This window comes from Echiichthys vipera (genome assembly GCF_963691815.1).
Source record: "Echiichthys vipera genome assembly, chromosome: 19".
Taxonomy (NCBI): Eukaryota; Metazoa; Chordata; class Actinopteri; order Perciformes; family Trachinidae; genus Echiichthys; species Echiichthys vipera.
The window spans coordinates 19,378,690-19,399,310 of record NC_139844.1 but is presented as its reverse complement, the minus strand read 5'-3'; the positions used below and the strand labels follow the sequence as shown (position 1 = coordinate 19,399,310).

The following is a 20,621-nucleotide window of genomic DNA, read 5'->3' as shown; positions in this document are numbered from 1 at the left end:
AATGAATATTAATTTAGGCTAGGACTTATTACATCGCTGGATTTCTAGACTGATAGAAAGGTAGGGAGACGTTGTATATTTGCCACACAAAAGCAAATGCAAAAGCTCTAGGGATGGCAATGTTGTTCGGCTCGTCTGTTGGTCCACTTTGGCCGGTAATATCCCAACAACTACTGGACATCTATTATATGACATTTTATACAGACATTCATGGTCTCCAGAAGATGAATCAGAATGACTTTGGTGTTCCCCTGAATAGCAACCATGAGGTTGACTACTTTTGTTATGAGTGAAATATCTCAAAAACTATTGCGAAGATTTTCATGACATTTGGTACAGTTATTCAGACTCCTCATAGGATGAATCCTTACAACTTTGGTGATCCCTCAGTTTTATTTCCCCAGCACCACCAGTCGGTCAAATCTATCTCCTATTGAGTTATATATCTCCTATGTCTATCTATTAGTTGGATTGGAAAACAATTTGGTACAGACATTGATGGCTCCCAGATAATGAATACTAAGGGCTTAAGTGATCCCCTGACTTTCTTTCTCAAGCTACCAGCTGGTCAACATTTTTGGTGTTTCAACCACTATTAGATGGATTGCCTCAAAATGTAGTTAAGACATTCATGGTCCCTTCAGCATGATTTGTAATAATTGGTGATATCCTAGCACTACTTCTAGTACCATCAGGTCTAATGTGCCTCATACTTAAGTTTTTTGACCAAATAGTTTGATGCTAATTAGCAAATGCTAGCATGGCAACAAGCTTAACTATGATAATCAAACAATATACTTTCTACACATCGTCAAGTTATTGTGAGCATGTTAGCATGCTGAGGGTAACATTTCAACCAAAGCACAGCTGTACCCTCACATACCTGCTAGCATGGCTGTAGCTTTTCCAATCTGTCAAATCATGTGTAGAGCGTTCACATCCATGTATCTTTTAATAATAGTGGAAGTCTATGAAAGATTAACATAGTGTTAGCATCTACAGGGGATACGGGGCTTGTAAAAGGGAAGACAGCGCTGTGATGTTAGATTAAATTATTAAGTTGAACACGATAATAAAATTAACTAACTCAACGAGTAACTATTATCTTTTTTTCCTCCCATATTTCACTAGACTGCTTTGGGAAAACGCTATGTTTTTTTTTTAATGGTGCAGGATTTTGACTGCGATATGACATGGGAAATTAAGAGTGAAAACGAGAGAGTAAGCGTGGTGGAACAGATTTAAGACTAAGGCTTAAACTTTTTATTTGGGCACTGTTCCCTCTCAAGCAGCATCACAAGAAGGAGGGGGGCACAGAGAAAAGAGCCTGTGGCAGTGGTGGAAGAGCTAAAGGGGGAGTTGGAGGAAGCTGCCGTCTTCCTAGCTGTGCAACATCTCACGCTACCTTATGCAATTATACTTTGCAAACAGTTTATACATCTTTCCCTTTGAAGAAAGACTATAAGTGGCCTTTTAAGATACTTTGAAATTAAATAAGCAAGTCATTTTATAAGATGAAGAGAAAATGAGGAATGAGTGTTGCCTTTGCTTAATTTGGAAGACTAAATGGGACTGCAAAGAGTACTTATTAGAAAGAAGAAGAATTTCGGAGATTCTTCAGTAATCAGAGAGGGGGGATAAAGCGTTTGAGGGATGCAAGAAAAACTAGAAAAGGGAGGATATAATCCAGATTGCCGAAAGGACACTTTATTGTAGATGAATGACAGAGTGAGAGAGAAAGAGAATGCAAACTGAATTTCGTCATGAAAGACTTATTTCAATAAAGTTCTTCAAACATCGGCCTGTCCATCACAGTTCCAGCTGACTTTCTTCTCTCTTCCTATGTTCTCCTTTGTGTGTCATTTTTCCTAGTCTGAAAATGGTGTCCGAAATGATGCCAGCATTAACAATTACCATCCTACCTTTCGTCTCCTCTCCTCTATTACTTTCCTCCTCCCATCTCTTGGCTTATTTCCCCCCCCCCTCTGACTCTAGACACTTTTAATATTCTTCTCTTTCTTCTTCTCCTCACTCTCCCTCCTGTCCTCCCTTTGAACCGTGAACCTGTCACCATGTCTCCCGCTAAGGCCACATCTAAAAACACACATACACACATGCTGAGAGCAAGAAGATACACATGCACTCTCTCTCTCTCACACACACACACACACACACATACCCCTCTGTTTTAAAGCTCACACATTTCCAGTAGCCATAATTACCTTATGCAAATACGATCAACAAATAAACCAGCTCATCCTGCTGGGTGACAGCGTATAAGATGCCAAAAAGCAAATTCAGGAGCTCATTTAATTAGAACAGAGGTGATGAGAGAGATACAACATTTACCTATCGCTCCCTGCGCATGACATTCTCAATCATAAATGTGTATCCACCGTCAAATTCCCCATAGGCCTGAATCATGGTAGCAATTATGTTACTGGTACATTTACCCACATTTTGGCACATTGAGCACATTGAGATGCCAGATTTAACTCGGGGGATCCAGTCAATGTCTTCCCAGAAGCAAAATTATAGACGTTCTCTAAGTAAATTCCAGGATAGATGGTCTTAACCTATCTTTTTCTGCCACTTTTTGAAAATTACAGCCATTTCTCAAAATAGCCTCATTAGATTGTCACGGCAAAGCAGCAAAAAAACATGAAGTTCTAGATACCACATAGTGCATGGTGTTTGAAGCCCAGTGTGTCACATAGTTCATTGATAAGCCTTAGGGGGCAGTTTGTGTATAGCTTTACGTTTAGTGCACCTCCTGTATCGCTCTTTGGAACTTCTCTGTGGTGGATATTAGGTTAAACATAAACAATCGGGACAAACCTAACGGTAGTAAAGTTAATGTGTCAACGTGCAGTGGAGACAGGTTTAGCATATAAACCATGATGAAGCATATGACTGCATTGTCACTCAAGCTTACTTTCTACTGAAAAGATGAAGAATGGCAGCAGAATTAAAAGTGTGTGGACAGACGACATGAAAAAAACATTGTCGTGTGGCAACTTAATGGAAAAGAAATGTGCCTGACATGAATTTCAGAGCAAATAAAAGAAGAAAAACTAGAGCGGGAGACCTCGTCCGAGGTCAAGTCCTATTATTATACTTTTGCTTTAATTCCTGAAATGTTGAGTCATATTGTAAAGATTGTAATCTTAGCAATTCCCCTTTCAGCCCATCTTTTGAATCCACGGTTGGAATATCCAGGTTTAAAGGGACATTTCCCCCGATTTGATGAGAAAGGGGACAGTTGTGACGTGACTTCTTTGCACTTTTATCTGTATCAAAAGATTACTAGAGCAAATCTATAAATTTGCGGGGCGGCCGGTGGCACAGTGGTTAGAGCAGTCACCCCATGTAAAGAGGCTGAAGGTCCTTGAGGCTGTGCCCAGGATTCGACTCCGACCTGCGGCCCTTTGCTGCATGTCTCTCCCTCTCTCTCACCACTTTTCCTGTCTGTCCTATCTAATAAAAGGCTTGAAAACTTCCAGGAAAAGAATCTTTAAAAAAAAAAAAAAATTATATATATATATATATATATATATATATATATATATATCTACAGTATAAGCTGGCAGGAGCTCTAAAGAAAATCAGAAGCCAATATGTTCACTCCCCTACAGCAAAGCGGCAGGGGTCGGCAAGTCCAGTTTTTATATGTTTTTTGGAGTTTGTATGATAGTTTTTCTTATAACCCTAATGTGGCTTTTAGCACAACTTTTGCTTCATGTAATTTTACCCCGAGAGGATACCAGCATGAAATAACACATTCAGCAAAAGTTTATGTGTAAACGTGATTTATTTTCCCCTTTTCATAGGCTGATCCAAAGGAGCTGATTCGATTGGTCACACAGCATGTGTCTGCGTATTCGGATTGGCCGGAGGAGTTGCAGAAGTTGATCAGCCAGCTGCGTGTGTACAACGAGCGACTGACAGACTTCACCCAGGCCCAGGTGTTACAGGGTTTGGGCCGCGGAGTGGACGTCCAGCGCTTCAGCTCCGACTCTGACTACAAGAAGGAGACCATCCTTGGCCTAACTGAGTAAGGAGAAATGGGACTTAGAGGAATATACCGTCAATATCGTGTTTCCTCAACTGAATAACTTAACTTCCAGTTCAGAAATAATCATACATAAAGTGGGCTTGCTTTATTTGATCTGCATTTTTTTCATATAAACACATATGAGTGGGAGTGATGGCTCTTTCTGCTTCAGTGCGATGAAATCAAATCATTTTCTTTCTACATGTGTTTGTGTTTAGGACACTGGAGGACGACGTGTACAGAATCGCTCTGTCTCTGGCTAAGCGCTACAGTGTTCCTCTGTGGGAGGTCTACATGACTCACCTCGAGTTCCTCTTTACAGATAGCGGGTACATATACACACACACACACACACACACACACACACACACACACACACACACACACACACACACACACACACACACACACACACACACACGCACAAACGCACACATGCAAATGCACACACATCACCAAACCTCTCCCTGAGCATTTTTCATCTCATTAGTTTGACACATTTAGTCATTGTGCGTTCAAATGCCCCTAAATTCATTTGTCCTTTAATAATGAAATATACATATAGCTTGTGTCTACTTCTATATTTTCATTAAGATTAGTAAGTCCAAACATCCTCGTCCCTCCTGTATTTACAAGTCTAAAGTGAATTTAAGTAGCATCACTTCCTATGAGTTGTGAAGCATCCTCCAGCACACCCAGAGTAAATCAAACATGTTGTAAATATGTGTGTGCATGTGTGCACTTGTGTTTTAGAGGGAGGAAGGACGCAAGCCTGTCGGAGTCTATTTCCATAATTTATTTGCTCTCTGGTTTCATAGCTTGGGATCAGACTTGCTCTGCTCTGCACCTTTCCTTGTTTTATTAGAATGGCTTCTCAGCAGATGTGTGTGTTAGTGTGCGTGTGTTTGTGCATCTGTGATAAATATCCCCCCTGTCTCATTCTTATATAAGGGAAATTGTTTATGGACTCTACTTACGATAAATTACAACCTATACCTTCTTCAAACCCTACTGCTGCTGTGTGTGTGTGAGAGAATCTCAAGATCATGACAAATGCATGAAGAATATCCATACTATAAGCATCGGCAATGTGCGTATTGATTTAATGGCCGGATGGACACAGTGACTGATGTAAATAGAGCAGACGAGGGGAAACTTAAAGGAAAAAGATGCACACAGACAGAAGCAGAAATGGAATTTAGATTCGTATTGATCCCTGAAGGGATATACATTATTTCGCTCATCCTGTTTAGTAGCACCAGCAGCCAGCCATAGTGCAGTATCCTGGGATCAAGTGTAGTTCTGTGGCCAGAACTTGGGTCGAGGGCAATAATAAGAGTCTTCCTGTTGCATTACATTGATTTTACATTAATTTGGCAGACACTTTTGTCCAAAACAGCTTACAAAAAAAGTGAATTCAAAAGTAACAGGAAGAGCTACATGTATAAAGAAAGTGCAAGCCTCCCAAAAAAGCAGCTTTTTGCATCTTAAGGCCAGATTATACCTCTGTGTGGACATCCAGGTTTTATTAGATCTGAAAGTGGATGCTGTATTTGACTGTGAAGACACCTGTCACCATCGGCATCTCTACAATTTATCTTTAAAACCAAATAAATATTGGCTCAAATGTAGCATGTAGTATGCAATCTGCAAACGAAGCAAAATTTGTAATATGCCAAAAATACCAGGAGGTCGTATTGATTCAGACAGAATCTCCAGTATGCATTGGAGCAATCTACCTCGATCACTGCATCCCATAATAGAAAACAAAAAAAATCAAAGCTTAATTAGATTTTTCTGTAATACTAAAATAGTGGTATGAGGTTGTTTTGTTTTTCATTCTAAATACTACCAATGAATGCAATATGTACTATATACTTTATATTGCACTTGTATGTAGTATGTAGATGGCGGTTCCAATTACAGCTTATCAAATGTTCAGCAATTCGTGAATGCTAATCTGCACATTTGCGGGCTCAAGATATAGTATAAACAGAACCACTACACCTCCGTATTTCCACTGCTGTCTGCAGCGGTCTGTGTAAGCGTCCATTTGGGAGTATAACTGAGGATTTAGAGTTAGATGGCAATGACTGTGACGTCCTGACATCACTGAGTTCAACTGGATACGAGCAGCAACGTCAAGCTAGTGTAGTGAAAGGAGAACTTTTAGATGCATGGGCTCCATTAAGAGAGGAGTTTTAGTCGTCCAGGTGCGAGATGTCAAGCGGATGGATGAGCACCTGGGAAGCCTCGCCGAGGGAATCCTCCTGATGTTGTGAAGGAGGAATCTACAACGGCAGGCTGAGAAAACGCTACTAATGAATTTGAGTCTAGCTGTAGATTTACAGAACAAGTCACACTGATTAATTATTTGACAAAAATGATTAAGATGGAGTCCATTAGAGCAATCACACATTTCTCTACTTCAGAAGAGCGAAGTGCTACATTTATTTATTTATAGCATTTGACACAAAAGTATTGGGTGTAATAGCAGGGTAAATTGTTTACCAAACTTCTGGTGCCACTGTGGAGATCTGCAGCTCCTGAAAAATGAGCACATATGGTAATAATGCAGTCAGAGGGTGACAAATGGAGAAATGCATAAATGTATTTCAGGTCAAATGAGTAGAAAAAGCTGCTGAGTATTCATGTTAAGTGTTACAAAAAGCAGGATGTTGAGAAAGGTCATTAGGTAGAGAAATACCCACTGAATGAGTGTGCGCAGGCAGGGAGGGTGGAGTGGAGGATGAGGCGGATAGATGGAGGAAGAGGAGAGAGATGGATGATAGAGCCAGAGTGTCCCTGAGACAGTCCTATTAACACAGAATAAACGCTTTAGAGGAATCAATGCACTGCTAAACACCACCGTCGTCAGCTGTTCTCTGTGCATGTAGGGCTTTGTAGTTGTACGCCGGGGCCCTTTAGGGACATAAATTTCAGCCAGTCTTAGTGACAATTTAATGACAGCTATTAAATCATTTAAATGACTTGTCCAAAAACAGAAGAGGTATTGCTATGTTACTCAGAAATCACCTGCGTGTTCTTTTGTAATCACTCTCCGTTGGGCAGATCAGAAAAAATGAATAAACATTAGGGCCCGTAACTCATATTTCTATGGAATTCTTTATTTTCAAATGAATTGAGGTAAGGCGTACAACGGGCCATTTCTAGGATTTGAGGACATGGGCCTGGGCTTCTGTCAAGGGGTATCCTACCCTCTTTTTGAATTTTTTTGTGCACACCGGCACGTTGTTTGCAATCAAAGTAGAAAATAATAATTCTCATAGTAAATCAATTTATTTTTCATTTTGAATTAGAAAAGCAGGCCCCCAAATTGAATATCACTGTCGTAGGTCTTCATGTCAGGATGCGGTTGACAAGAATAGGTTGAATAAATGAAAACTGGATCGCTTCAGGCAGGGCGCACAAATACCAGTTGACAAGCGGCTAATCCAAACAAACATCCCCTTTTGACATTTCAAACAACAAGCTCCAAACTTCAGTTTCTACCTGCCACTGACCACTTAAGATGTGTTTTGCTCTTGAGCCTAATGAGTAATCTGGTGCCCTCAAATAACAGACTCATCATTAACTAATTCATTCAGAAACAGGATGCGTTACATACCATACACTGCTAACTTTTTGGCTTCCTGGGTTGGAATAGGATGTGACTGAATAGTCTATAACACTGCCATTTGATAAGCACTATTCGGACCCTACTGTAGCTGATAATGTACAAGATCAAGGCTTATTATTCTGTCCGTGATTCCTACAATGCCAGAATCCAAATAGTGGTAAGGAAGACCACTCAAATAAGCTAAATCTGCTTCATTTGATCCATTTTTCTACTCTGCTCTGTTTAACCTTCCAGGGACATGCAAATGTCCAAAATCAATGCTTTAAAAACATTGTTAATTACAGTCACAGTAAAATTCTCAATTTTTCATGTTTTGTACTTTGATCTTAAGCAAAATAAGAGTCTTTAGGAAGTGGCTTTTGATTTTCAGTCAGGTAATTTCTACACTCTCTTCTTGGCTCATACATAAGGATGTTGACGTGCTACTATCTATCACCCGGGGTAAAAACACATGCTGTTGTCTGCATTATGCTGTTTTTGACATTTATGTCTGATATTTTTCTCAAAGGAAGTTACAGCAAGGATGTGTCCTGTTGTGTGTTCATGCGAGTGTGTTTAGCATGCTAATGGCTTTTCCTGGCTAGTTTGAAAAAAAAGGCACATTTGTAGCATTCAGTGGCAATGAGGGTCATGCTGTTGCGGCACACAGGTTAGGAACATTCTTGTGTTCAGCTGCTGTTGGTCCTCATGCTTAGGGATTATTGATGTTCTGTCCTCAGAGGCTCTGCAAGGTTTGAGCCTGGAGCATGACCATGACCTGGAGCATGACTGAAAGCATTCTTCATGGACCCATTTGGGAGAACCAGGGAGGGCAGGACCTCAACTGAAAAATACTGCTGCATAACCTTTGGTTCAGTCATGGACTCAGTAATACAAAAGTAACAAAAGAACCAGGTTCTATTTTAGACATACATGACACCTGGGCAATCGGGTCTGATATTTCAAACTAAGCATATGATATTTCTCTTCTGCGTATGCCGTCAGCTCCTCGTGTAACCTGCTTTTCCTAATTGCCGCATGACCCTTTGGAAATTATTTATGAATGGCAGTATCATTCTGTTTACGGGTCCGCCTCCTTGATCAAGACACCATCAGGTCAACATTTTAATTTGTTCAGTGTTTTGGTTTATGCCTGAGTAACTCTAGAGCTAATAACATTCCTATCAGCCTCGTCAGCCCTTTGGTTCACTCTCACTGCTCCCATTGGCATCATTTCTAGAAGCACTAGACAGCTGTTTTCAATGAAAAAACTCTGAGAAACCCGCCGGACACATACTTGCCAACCTTGAGACTTGGAAAATAGGGAGAATTCCTAAACAAAGTCAGCTGTCTGGGGGTACAATCGAAAGACTTTAAAAGAATGAGAATAACAAAAAATAACTAGATTGCCGGGCCGGATGGCCGGATGGTCCTGTGAAATTTGCAGGAAAGGGGTGAGGAAAGGGATTTGTCCACCCTCATTCTATTCTCCGTCACTATCTTTCTGACCACACAGAACACCCTCTCCAAAGATGCATTGCTGTGTGGTATGCGCAAAATTGCCTTCATAAGTTTAGTCAGATTCCTGGAACTTCCCTCTTTTGCCGTGATTGAGCCCGAACATCGAGACATATCGGTGGAATTTCCGTACGATTGTTTTGTCAAAAAATTTGTACAACTATACTATATATAGGTATAACGTGAAGCTACAGTGCTGTTACAGTCAGTCCCGGCTGCAGTGACGGTGCGGAGAGCGCAGATACACTGCATAGAAACGCTGACCAATCAGAGCAGACTTGGCTTTTTTGGAGGCGGGCTTAAAGAGACAGGCGCTAAAACAGAGCGTTTCAGACAGATGGTGATTGCAGGTATGTTCAGACAGACAGTATGAGAAAAATTAATTGTTTTTTGAACATTAAAGCATAGTAGAAACACCTCTAAATAATCATTATTTAGCAGATATTTGTGTATGAGTGCAATTGCTAATACACAATTACACTGAATCATTGTCATTTAAAAACCATACACAAGATTATATTTTAAATGTTGAGTTACATGCTCCTTAAAGTGTATGCCATTTCCCTAAGTGTGTGTGTGTGTGTGTGTGTGTGTGTGTGTGTGTGTGTGTGTGTGTGTGTGTGTGTGTGTGTGTGTGTGTGTGTGTGTGTGTGTGTGTGTGTGTGTGTGTGTGTGTGTGCGTGTGCGTGTGCGTGTGTGCGTGAAGACGTGTTGGTGCATGTTTGTTATGTGCGTAAATGTGTGATAAGCAGAAAAATATTGCCTCATGATGAGCTGTAAGCCTCTCATTGTTCATTTCTGAGTACCATTGTCCTGTGCTACACAAAAACACTTTTACAACCCCCTGCTGGACAGTCATTTGTAAACAAATTAGGCGCACAGATCATTTATTTATTTATTTTTGCATTTTACATAAATCCAAACCACAATGACGTGCCGAATAATCATCACTGCTCTGCCAAAGCCCTCATAGAGTTTGATTCTAGCTGTCGGATTACTACAGCAATTAAATATGCCTCTGAATTTAAGAATAATAGAATCTTGTATTTTTGTTTGGACATGGAGGAAGAGACAAGACACAAAATATGATAATGGGGGATTGGGAAAGGAGAAAGGGATGAAAGAGAATGAGGAATACTCCGCCGTATTAAATTGCTTCCTTGTTCCAGCTTTTGAAAATGAACAAGAAAAGATTGTAATGAGCAGCTCTTGATTTTACAGCCACATGAGCACAACAGAGATACTGTAGAGTGGGGGAATTGTGTTGTGTGCGGAGAGGAATACCAGCGGCAGTAGCAAAGCACACGTGCAGCAGATAAAACTATCATTTGGACAAAGACACGCTGGAAGCAGTAGAGAGAAGCGGAGGAGGGGGCTGAAACTCTTTTATCGGCGAATAGAGAAGAAAGACAAAGATGGGTTGACAACCTGGCTTTGAAGAACTGCGGTCTGACATGAACACTGGGCACGATCCGCCATTCACAGCTGTGTGTGTACTGTATATATGTGTGTGTTCTTGCCAAGGAAAACTTTTAACACCCCTTCAAACAATCCTACCTGGATGAGTTGTTGTCATTTTTTTCTCTACGGTAACCATGTGTTCCAACCATAGTGGCCTTTAAAGTCTTGTTGTGGGAGTCTTTTTTTAGAGTTGTAGAGTTCTTCTGTTGACTCCGTTTTTCCTAGAGTCCCTGTTGTGAGGATGATTAGTGTTATTTACATTATTGAGCTTATTGTCAGCTGCTTCCCTCAACACTGCTGCCACTATTTTTTCATTTGCAAAAGTCTCCCAGCGAGCTCTGATGGAGAGCCCTAAGGAAACAGCATCCTCTTTGATGTTGTCCCGTTCTAACAGATAAACAGACTCGCGCTCACACACACAAACACACTCCCGGACAGCCACAGATTGCTCAGAGCCCCTTCGGTGACTACCAGCAACTAGCATTCCTTTGCCTTTTCATTCTTCGTCTCTTCCCTTGTATAACCTTTGTTTGCAGTTCTGAGTTGTTTTTCTTTCTTTCTTTTACCGATTTTTCTCTTCTATCCAGTGTTTTGGTTGTTTTCTTTTCATTTGTCCTCTCTCACTCTTCAGACCACCTACTGTTGTCAACTCTGAGTTCTGTGGAGAAGCATGTTTTTTGAAAAGCAAAGCAAGTGCCCAAATCGCGTGCAACTCGAACAAATCGCTGAATAAGTTGCAGCACACATGCAGTGTTTCTCTTTTTCTCTCTCTCCTCTCCATCCCCATTTTATGACAGAGCTGACCAAGTTCTTAAATATATTCTCGGTGGCAATCTATGAAATGCTCATCTTTTTTCGGGGGACTGCATCTTTGGTGATAAGCCTGGCGCTGTTTTTTTTGCACTGCTGTGTTCAAATACTACTTTGCAACCAAATTGTCTCCCGTGCCGGTTGTCTCTGTCCTTTGATTTATTTTTTTGGGTTGGTGACATTTTTTTTATTTTTTGAATGTTTTGTCAGTATTGCTTTTTTCTCGTTCTTATCTTTTTAAGGCATGGTGGTTATCGCTGCTTATGTGAACAACTTAGATCTTAATTTTTTTTTCTTTTTCAAACAAACAGCTGTTTCTGATGCTAGACACTCACTGTTAAGTGTTTTACTTCCTGTGTACCAATGGATATTTTCCATAAGGTGTTTACGACAGCAAATGTAAAAGCTTTGAACTTTCCGATTGTTGTGAAAACTTTATTGATTACAACGTTAACACATCCAGTTATATAAACACATGGATTTATTCTCTTCTCAAATTTGTTTTACCTCCTTCTCTTCCCCCTCATCCAGTCTTTCCACCAAGGATATTGAGTCCCGGAGCGAGTCCCTCGGCCTGTTTGACACTTTGAAGTGTAACCCCGAGGCCTTTTACAGCCACATGACTAAATACGTTCTGCCCACTCTGGAGGGAACTGACCAGGGCCGCCTGCTCTTCTACTACACCTTACTAGACGCCGCAGGCTGTGAGCCTTACGTCACCACCGCCATCAAGCCAGACTCCCATGTCAAACTGCTCAAGAAGCTTCGAGCTGTTGCCAACGGTAAGACCATTTTTTGTTTGTCATTGTAATGCAGATGACACAACTACTGCTAAACTAGCAGGTGGTTTACATGAAGGACGAGAGGCCGGCTTGTTGCTCTCATAGAAATGTAACCCCTTGAACCAAAAGATAAAATCTGATCGAGTCGTCTTTTATAAGATAAAGGTAACTACCAATTTGCCTCATTTGTCCACACTTTCCTTGTGCAATTATCTATGCAAGAGGTGTGTTTCATAAAGAAAGAAAATAATTTGTTTTTGCACAACAATGACACTGCTTTGAAAAACCTACATTTCTAATGGCACGGAATCAACAGAAGCACCCATTTGCCAAACAATTAATGCTGTTTCAGGGAGAAACTATGCACACACAAGAAAGCCTAGGATTAAGCCAAGGGTTAATGAACCTCTATTATTGGGACATCAGCCAGAAGACAACTACAACATCTAAATGCCTAAATTAGTGGCACCAGTACTTATATTTCTCTGAAAGGGAAAAATGAAATATGCCACAGGTGAAAAATATTATACTTTATTTTATATGGAGTATAATATATATTACAAGCTTAATGGGTGGCTACAGCTTGCAGGCCGGCTAAAATTGTGGAGGACCGGGGTCTGCTTGAAATGTTTTCCATTGCATCCAACGACTGCACGTACAGCATGAATTGCATTGAATCAGCATATTTTTGGAGCATGCAGTACCTTTGAGGTTATTCTGGAGAATATGAGGGACTGAACTTGTCTTTGTTTTGTATCGTTGCAATAATAATAAACATCCATTTGCAAACAGAAAGCATATCTGTCGAACTCCCATGTTGATAAGAGTATTAGAAACTTGAAAAATATCCCCTTAAGGTATTTTTAGAACAGATAAAAAAAATGTATGATTAATTTTATTTATCTCAAGTTTACTATGGACAATCATGCCATTAATCGCAATTTAATATTTTAATTGATTGACAGCCCTAATATGTATAAAAGCTTTTTTTATCCTGAAATTATATTATTAATTGACCTGGGATACCTATAATACTCTTGTTTATACCTTATTCCATGTTTGCTCCACCAGCTCCAAAATAGAAAAGCCACAGAATTTAAACAAACAAATCAATTTACATTTTTCTGTTAAGGACAAGGGAAGCAATCCACCTCTGTATTAAATGTCAATCTACCTAACACCCCCAGAGCTCCTGAAACAGCAACAACATTGCAGTAAGATGCTGTTTCCACTTAGAATTGTGTGGCACACCCTCTCCAAGGACGTCAGGTCCAGGTTGTAGCGTGTCACCGGTTCAGTGGTCCGGCTAGAGTGCTCAAACTCTGTTGTGTACGGGTGGAGGTGGTGTCACTTCCCGATGAAGTTCAGTAAAGGTCAGCCGAGTGTCAGCTGTGTTTTCATGCCTCACTTCCTCCCTCTGTTCCTGATAACACCACAGCTTTTGCTGGTGACACATGTCTCTACTTAACACACAGACGCACACATACACAAATCACATACACACACCTTTGGGTTTTCCACATCAAGACTTTGTTGAATTTCTACATGAATTAAGAAAAAAATCTCAACTATCTCCGCTATCTTTTTTTTATTATTCTTTTTTATTATTTTATTAACCTTTATTTCACCAGGTTTGTCCCATTGAGATCCAAGATCTCTTTTGCAAGGGAGACCTGGCCAAGAATGACAGCACATGAAGGTTCAACACAAGGACACATTAATCAGACAAAAAAAAGAAACAAACAATTAGAATACAATAAGAATTGAATTTTCCAAAAATGAGTTAAAAGAATTTACAAGATTAATTTAAACATTTGCACTCAAATAAAACATTTGCACTTCTGAAGCCTGGATGTAATGGAGTTTATCTTGGACTTGAATACATTCAGAGATACCAGACTTTGGAGTTTAAGCTCTGACTGCAAAATGTTCCATGTACTTGGAGCAAAAAATCTAAAAGCTTTCATCCCCATCTCTGTTCTCACCTTAGGAACAGCGAAATGATAAAACTCCTGAGAGCGGAGACTGTAGGAGGCCCTGTCAGTTAAGATTAGTATGGAAGATAAATAAGATGGAATCATCTCAAGAATAGCCTTGTAAATCAGCACATACCAACTGCCGAGCCTGCGCACGTATAACGATGGCCAATTTACTTTACTGTATAAAACACAATGATGAGTTAGAGCTCCACAGTCTGTAATGAACCATGATACACACTATCGAGCACGTGGAGGCATTGAACGGAAGCATTCATATATAACACATCACCGTAATCAATAATCGGAAGAAAGGATGACTTAACCAGTTTCTGTTTCACCCTAAAGGAAAAGAAAAACTTATTTCTAAAATAAAATCCAAGTAAAAGCTTCAGCTTCTTTACAGTGTACTGACTATGTGCTTTAGCAAGGGCATTGTGGCTGCATCCAGGGCTTAGCACCGCAGAGGACTAGAATGTAGATGTAGAATGGAGTTTAGCCTTCTCCAAATTCATTAGAGAGCAGGACAGAGTCGGGTGTCTTTAGCAGCTTGGAGTCAAGAGACAAAGGGGGAAAAAAGAGAGGAGCATGCTGCATAAAGTCAGTTGCTCTTACTAAAGCGCTGTGCACGCATTCACACTGTTGTAGCAAAACACACAGGCTGTTACAGTGTCTCCAGAGCCACCAACTTTCTACCAACTCCAACTCGAAGACACACACACACACACACACACACACACACACACACACACACACACACACACACACACACACACACACACACACACACACACACACACACACACACACACACACACACACAGTCCTGAAGCACTTACAAGGCATTTTGACAGAATAGAGGCAGGTGGTGTGTGTCCAATATTCACCACAATTTCAGACACAGTACCAGGTGACTGTCTGACTGACTGAGCGAGCTCTCCTGAGGAAGGGAATGAGATGCTGATGCAGAAAGAGGAGTGGGTGGGGCAGGCTGAGACAGAGGGAGTACATGTGTAAGTGCATGTAACTCTTAGTGGCGGTGCAAGTTTCCGTCTGGGCCTGTCTGAAAGAAATGTGTGCGCACTCGTAGTTTTTTTATGTGTGTGTGCGTGTGGGATTCCGAGCAGCGTTGACAGAGCCCTCCCCACAGGCAGACCAGTGTTAAATATTTAAAGCCCAGACAGGCTGCGGTGTTGCCACAGTAATGTGTCTGTCTGATAGCAATGGAGACCAAGAGCACACTACTCTCTCTCTCTCTCTCTCTCTCTCTCTCTCTCTCTCTCTCTCTCTCTCTCTCTCTCTCTCTCTCTCTCTCTTTCTCTCTCTCACACTCTCACACTCACTCACTCACTCACTCACTCACTCACTCACTCACTCACTCACTCACTCACTCACTCACTCACTCACTCACTCACTCACTCACTCACTCACTCACTCACTCATCACTCACTCACACACACACACATACATACAGTAGAATACTGCAGTGGTACTGTAGGAGATATGCATACCTATGCATGCAGACACAGACAGACAGTACCACTTCCACACACAGGCTTTATATTTGTTGTTCACATTAACCTTTTACTCTCTTCTGCACATTTCTCTTTGCACATTTCTGTCTTGTAATGGAATATTGAACAACCTCTGCATATCAAATCACTGTAATTATTCTAAGTGCTGCACGATTCGAACATATTGTATGTGAAAGCAGTAGCAAAGTGCCCTTTTCTGAACAGAAAAGTGTTGGATTTGCTGTAGTAATTAGAATGTTCGTATTTCTCAATCAATGCAGCTATTTTATTCGGCCTTGGTGAGTGGATACATTTGTGCTACCACAAAAGAAATGTATGCCTAAACATAAAAGCTGGCCACATATGCTTTATTCATCATATTACAGTTGTTGTGGCAATTCTAATTGAGAAATGAGCAAATAAATCCAATTGTATACTGTTAGAAGTTTGGTTTAATTACAAAAGACAAACAAAATTCAGAGTACAACAGAGTTATTTTACAGCTGCGTTAGAGCTCCTACACCACGGGCTAGGTTCAGAGTCCCGACCAAGAACATAGGGTAACGCATAGTATATACGGGTTGGACATTATGATTAGGTTACAAGAACAGAGGCTCATAATCAAAGGAAAAACAGGATCCAGATCAATCAAGTGCACTGTTTTCATGACAATGCCAGTCACTGTAAATGTTTAATAACATTTTTTTTTTAAATTTAATAATTTCCTCATGTCAGCTGACAGGGAAATGTATCTATTACAAAGCACAAAGCATATATAAAGACATTATTTAAACAGCATGATAAATTGACCAACAACCATATTTCCCTTTCGAAAACATGTGAGCCAAAGTAGATAATGTGTATTTTTGCTCATAAATGTGCAGTGCACTATGAGCATGAGGGTTGGCTTAGGTGGAGAATACGTCGTCTCCATGTGTTATTATTTTAAACCAAAAACATACAAATTTCAGAATACATTTAATGCTGAACAAAGTCCCGTTTCTAAATAAGTAATTCTTTCTTGCAGGTTTGAACTACCGGAAGTTGACCGATGAATCGTTGGATCCGCTGGCAACTCTCCAACCAGTTCTGACCAGTCAGAACGTACTGTCTATCTCCAAACTTGCCAGTCGGCTGCCTGTTCTTGGCGGTGGAGGGACAACAGTCTCCCCCAGTGCAGTCCACGCAGTATGGCTTCAGAAGCTGTTTTGGAAGGGAGACCCCCAGTTGCTGAGGAGACCCCCACAGAGCGACCAAGACTACCTCCATGCGTACGACACCTGCGGCAAATACCTGGACAGGCTAGTCCCCGTCGACGCTGTCCACTTCCTGGATAGCATCACCTTCTCATCTGATGCAGCCGAACATGTAAGCCTAGACATTGGTCCAATAATAGTGTTGTTTGTGGGGTTTTTTTCCCCCTGAAATCACAATGTGAATGATGCTCAGACAGGAACTGGTGGGAGTTTGGCAGACTGACAGTTTGTAATTGCAGCACAGAAGGTGGTTGGTGCCAGGCAGCCATCCAGAAAAGATTTATATTGTATAAAAGGAAAGATCATGGAGGTTTCCGGTAACTTGACCATGCTGTGATATTTCTCACTCTGTATTCTCCATCGTCTGACCCGTTGTCTCTCATGTCTTTGGAATACCAAAAAGCCCTTTCCTAATTTTGAATACATTATTCTGTTCTCTTCATCCACACTGTGTCATCCCAAAGCACATAGTAGTCATTCATTCATGAAATAAATTATAAAATTGCACAAGAAATGTCAGCCACATAATTACAGCTCTCTGAAAAATAGGAGACTTAAAGTGCCTCAGCGCACCTTATCAATAGTAGCCCACTGGTTTCTCTCCACAGTGGCACACTGCATGCATTTGTCTTGCAAAAGGAACCCTCTCAGACCCGGTGCCTCAGAGAGAGCTAATTGATCCCTCTGTACTTCAGAGCCCATTAAACTCCAATTCCCAGCAGGCACTGTTTTCCCACTGTGCTTTTTAACATGTAGATTACCACTCAGAGACCCACTGTCATCTCCCTCTCCCCTCACCCCACTATTTCCTTTTTTTTCTAATATTTTTAAACCTTCAAAGGAAAAAATCTTCACCCATCTCACTCTGACCTTTCACCCCCCCATCCCCCCATGTATTGATCTTAGACAGCCTCTTTAGTGGAAACGTCCCCCCTATGCTCAAACTCCAACATCCAGCCTGTTTTCAAACCTCGCTACAGTATACTGTATACCAGTGCTTATATCTAATTCTTTCCCCTGTCACATAAAAAGTAATACATTTCACACTTACACACTTACACACAAATGCTCATACACACACTTACACTTTGAGAGAAAAAAAATGACTGACCATTTGACTGATCATTTTGTCCTGGCAGAGAGAGGTGCTGTCAGTCTGAGTCAAGGTTTCTAGCAAATGCAGTAGTATGAGTAGCCTGTGTGGCTGAGGTAGGTGGAAATGTGAAGTTGGATGATTTTTAAGTGTCTTCCTTGTGTGACTCTTTCCTGCTTGCTAGGGCCTGTGTGCTTCCATGCAAGAGAGTAAAACCCCTACAGTCCAAAGGCTGTCTCTTCTCCCCATGAATGGTTAACCTGCTCTCAATGAATAGAATCAATTACACCAGGCTGCCAACTATGATCTCTCTCACTCACATACACACATGCTACTCAAGTTCCTAGTGGCATGTTTTGGTGCATATATATCGGGTTATACCTCCCTCTCTTCAACATGTTATGTTTGAAATTATTAAACATAACTTGTGCACATTTCTTTCCCACTCTTTGCTCAATTTGACCCCCACCCTCACCCCAATTTTCTACCCTTATCCCATTCCTTCTCCTCCTCCTCCTAATTCCCTTCCTTCCGTCCATCCTATTCCGTCTCCAGCTGAGCATCCAGGCGAGGTTGGAGGTGATAAAACGAGCCACCAAAGCCCTGCGCCAGCTGGGCGAAAAGAGCAAGAAGAGAGCGGGCGATGGAGGTGCTGGGGAGCAGGAAGGGAAGGAGCCAGCAGGGATGACTTTTGAAGAGGCTCTGACACACCTGCAGCAATCACAGGCCCACCTGGACACTATGAGTCATCCCTTTATTCTGTCGCTCAAAGACGGCCAGCAGGTAGACACTTAATCCATTACATTGTTTATTTTGATTTTAAATCCAAAATTGACCAAAATGACCTTTCAATTTCAGTTATCTAAATCAAAAACAAGTATTTTTCTTCCCTTTACACTACTTACTGCCTACTTGTGTAAAGAAATGGAACAATTATTACTTTGGATCACTTCTCTACTTATGTGACATACTGTAATGGGCATCTACAATGGTGCTCTGCTGTCTGATATAGAGGCATCAGTATTAGAATTTAGACTTTTTCTAAGCGGTTAAGAACTCCCTTCAGTTGCCTTAAATACAAGTCAAATTCCGTCTCTTGGTACCGTTGATTTTCACCACTTTGGGAAACATTGGGATTTGTCCTCCACGCAAGCTTATTACTCATGAAGAATTCACAAAAGCCTTTCTTACAATTAATACACTAACAGCTGTTTGATCAGTTCTCTCTGCAGTGCAAAAAAACATCAACAAGATGTATGATCGTTCAAATTGAATTCAAATGAAGATGTCTTTGAAAGTAATCCTCATCACTCATAAATATGCGCTGTAATTATTAAGCTGTTCTTGCATGGTATGGAGTTTATTCTTATAAATTACACTGCAGACAGGACAAAAAATGTTTAACACTGATGCTGTTATCAATGCCTCAGTCTGGCAAGTATGAGCCCAGTTTTAATATGGTTATCATATATCATAGGGTTTTATATAGCACTTATTTTTATGGCTTTTGTTTGTTTTTTTTGTTTTCAATGTGTTTGTTTTTATTAGAAATTAGATCAGATTAATTCCCACACCTGTAGCTTTTGTAGATCAATCAAATCAAATGGATAGATATATAAAAAAAAGCCATGTCATCACAATGCGTAATGACGCACACTCGCTGATTCACTAACAAATGAGGTGTCTTATGGGCCGGTTCCGACTCTCATGGTTCATTTGGATCTCTGGGAACAGGGAAATAAAAAAACGGTGCTTATGATTATTGACTGCACTCATGTTGCTATAAGTGCACAGAGTGAGAATGAAAATGCTTTCATTCATCTATTTTTCATTTCGTCCACGGCCTGACCTTCTGACGCTGTGTCCGCGACATGTTTCCACTCTACAGCTTTTTAAGTAATGCCCACTCTGTGCCCTCTAAACAACATTTTTTTTCCCTTTTTTCCATCTCTCAAACAAGAACGTATACTTTTTGCCACATTTGGAGTTAATGGGATTTATAAAGGGAAAGTAGCGTAGGACGTGCATGTGCACTGTTTTATAAATCCCAGTATTTGTGTGCACAGGTACGTCCTATGTATTGTCCATACGCCACCTTTGACATGAATCCTATGCACAGTTTTATAAATGAGGCCTCTGGGCTCTGGTCCCTGACGTACCCTGATACACACACTTGATCTCTCACATCCTTTACCCTTGCCTGTTCATGGGGTCACCTTTAGTTGCACATAGAGATTGTGTCTGTATGTACTTTGTCTGAGGCTTGTTTGTGCGTGTGTATGTTGTATATTCCTGGGTTGGTTCTGCTTGACTAAGCTCTTACCCTCACTGGGACCAGTCAAGGATATATTAATGTAAATCTATGGTCTTCTCTTTGAAATGAGCCCTGCCATATGGCCGTATATACAGTAAGTACACCATGCTGTATCTCATTAAGCAAAGTCACTCTGACTTACCCCACTGTCACCTCCCTGTGGCTGTGTGTATGTGTGTGTATACACAAAGTGAATGTGGGGCCAGAGAGAGGGGGCAGAGCTG

The 20,621-nt window shown here is 40.9% G+C and overlaps 1 protein-coding gene across 2 annotated transcripts in view; it reads left to right on the top strand.

The window, feature by feature from the left end:
- Positions 1-20,621, top strand: part of nbas (NBAS subunit of NRZ tethering complex) — a 160,437-nt gene that overhangs the window by 92,902 nt on the left and 46,914 nt on the right. For both annotated transcript variants that reach the window (XM_083933595.1, XM_083933596.1), the window contains exons 42-46: positions 3,831-4,054; positions 4,273-4,383; positions 11,994-12,244; positions 16,762-17,102; positions 18,639-18,866. In XM_083933595.1, coding sequence (XP_083789721.1) covers positions 3,831-4,054; positions 4,273-4,383; positions 11,994-12,244; positions 16,762-17,102; positions 18,639-18,866 — 1,155 coding nt within the window. The remainder of the gene's footprint in view (positions 1-3,830; positions 4,055-4,272; positions 4,384-11,993; positions 12,245-16,761; positions 17,103-18,638; positions 18,867-20,621) is intronic.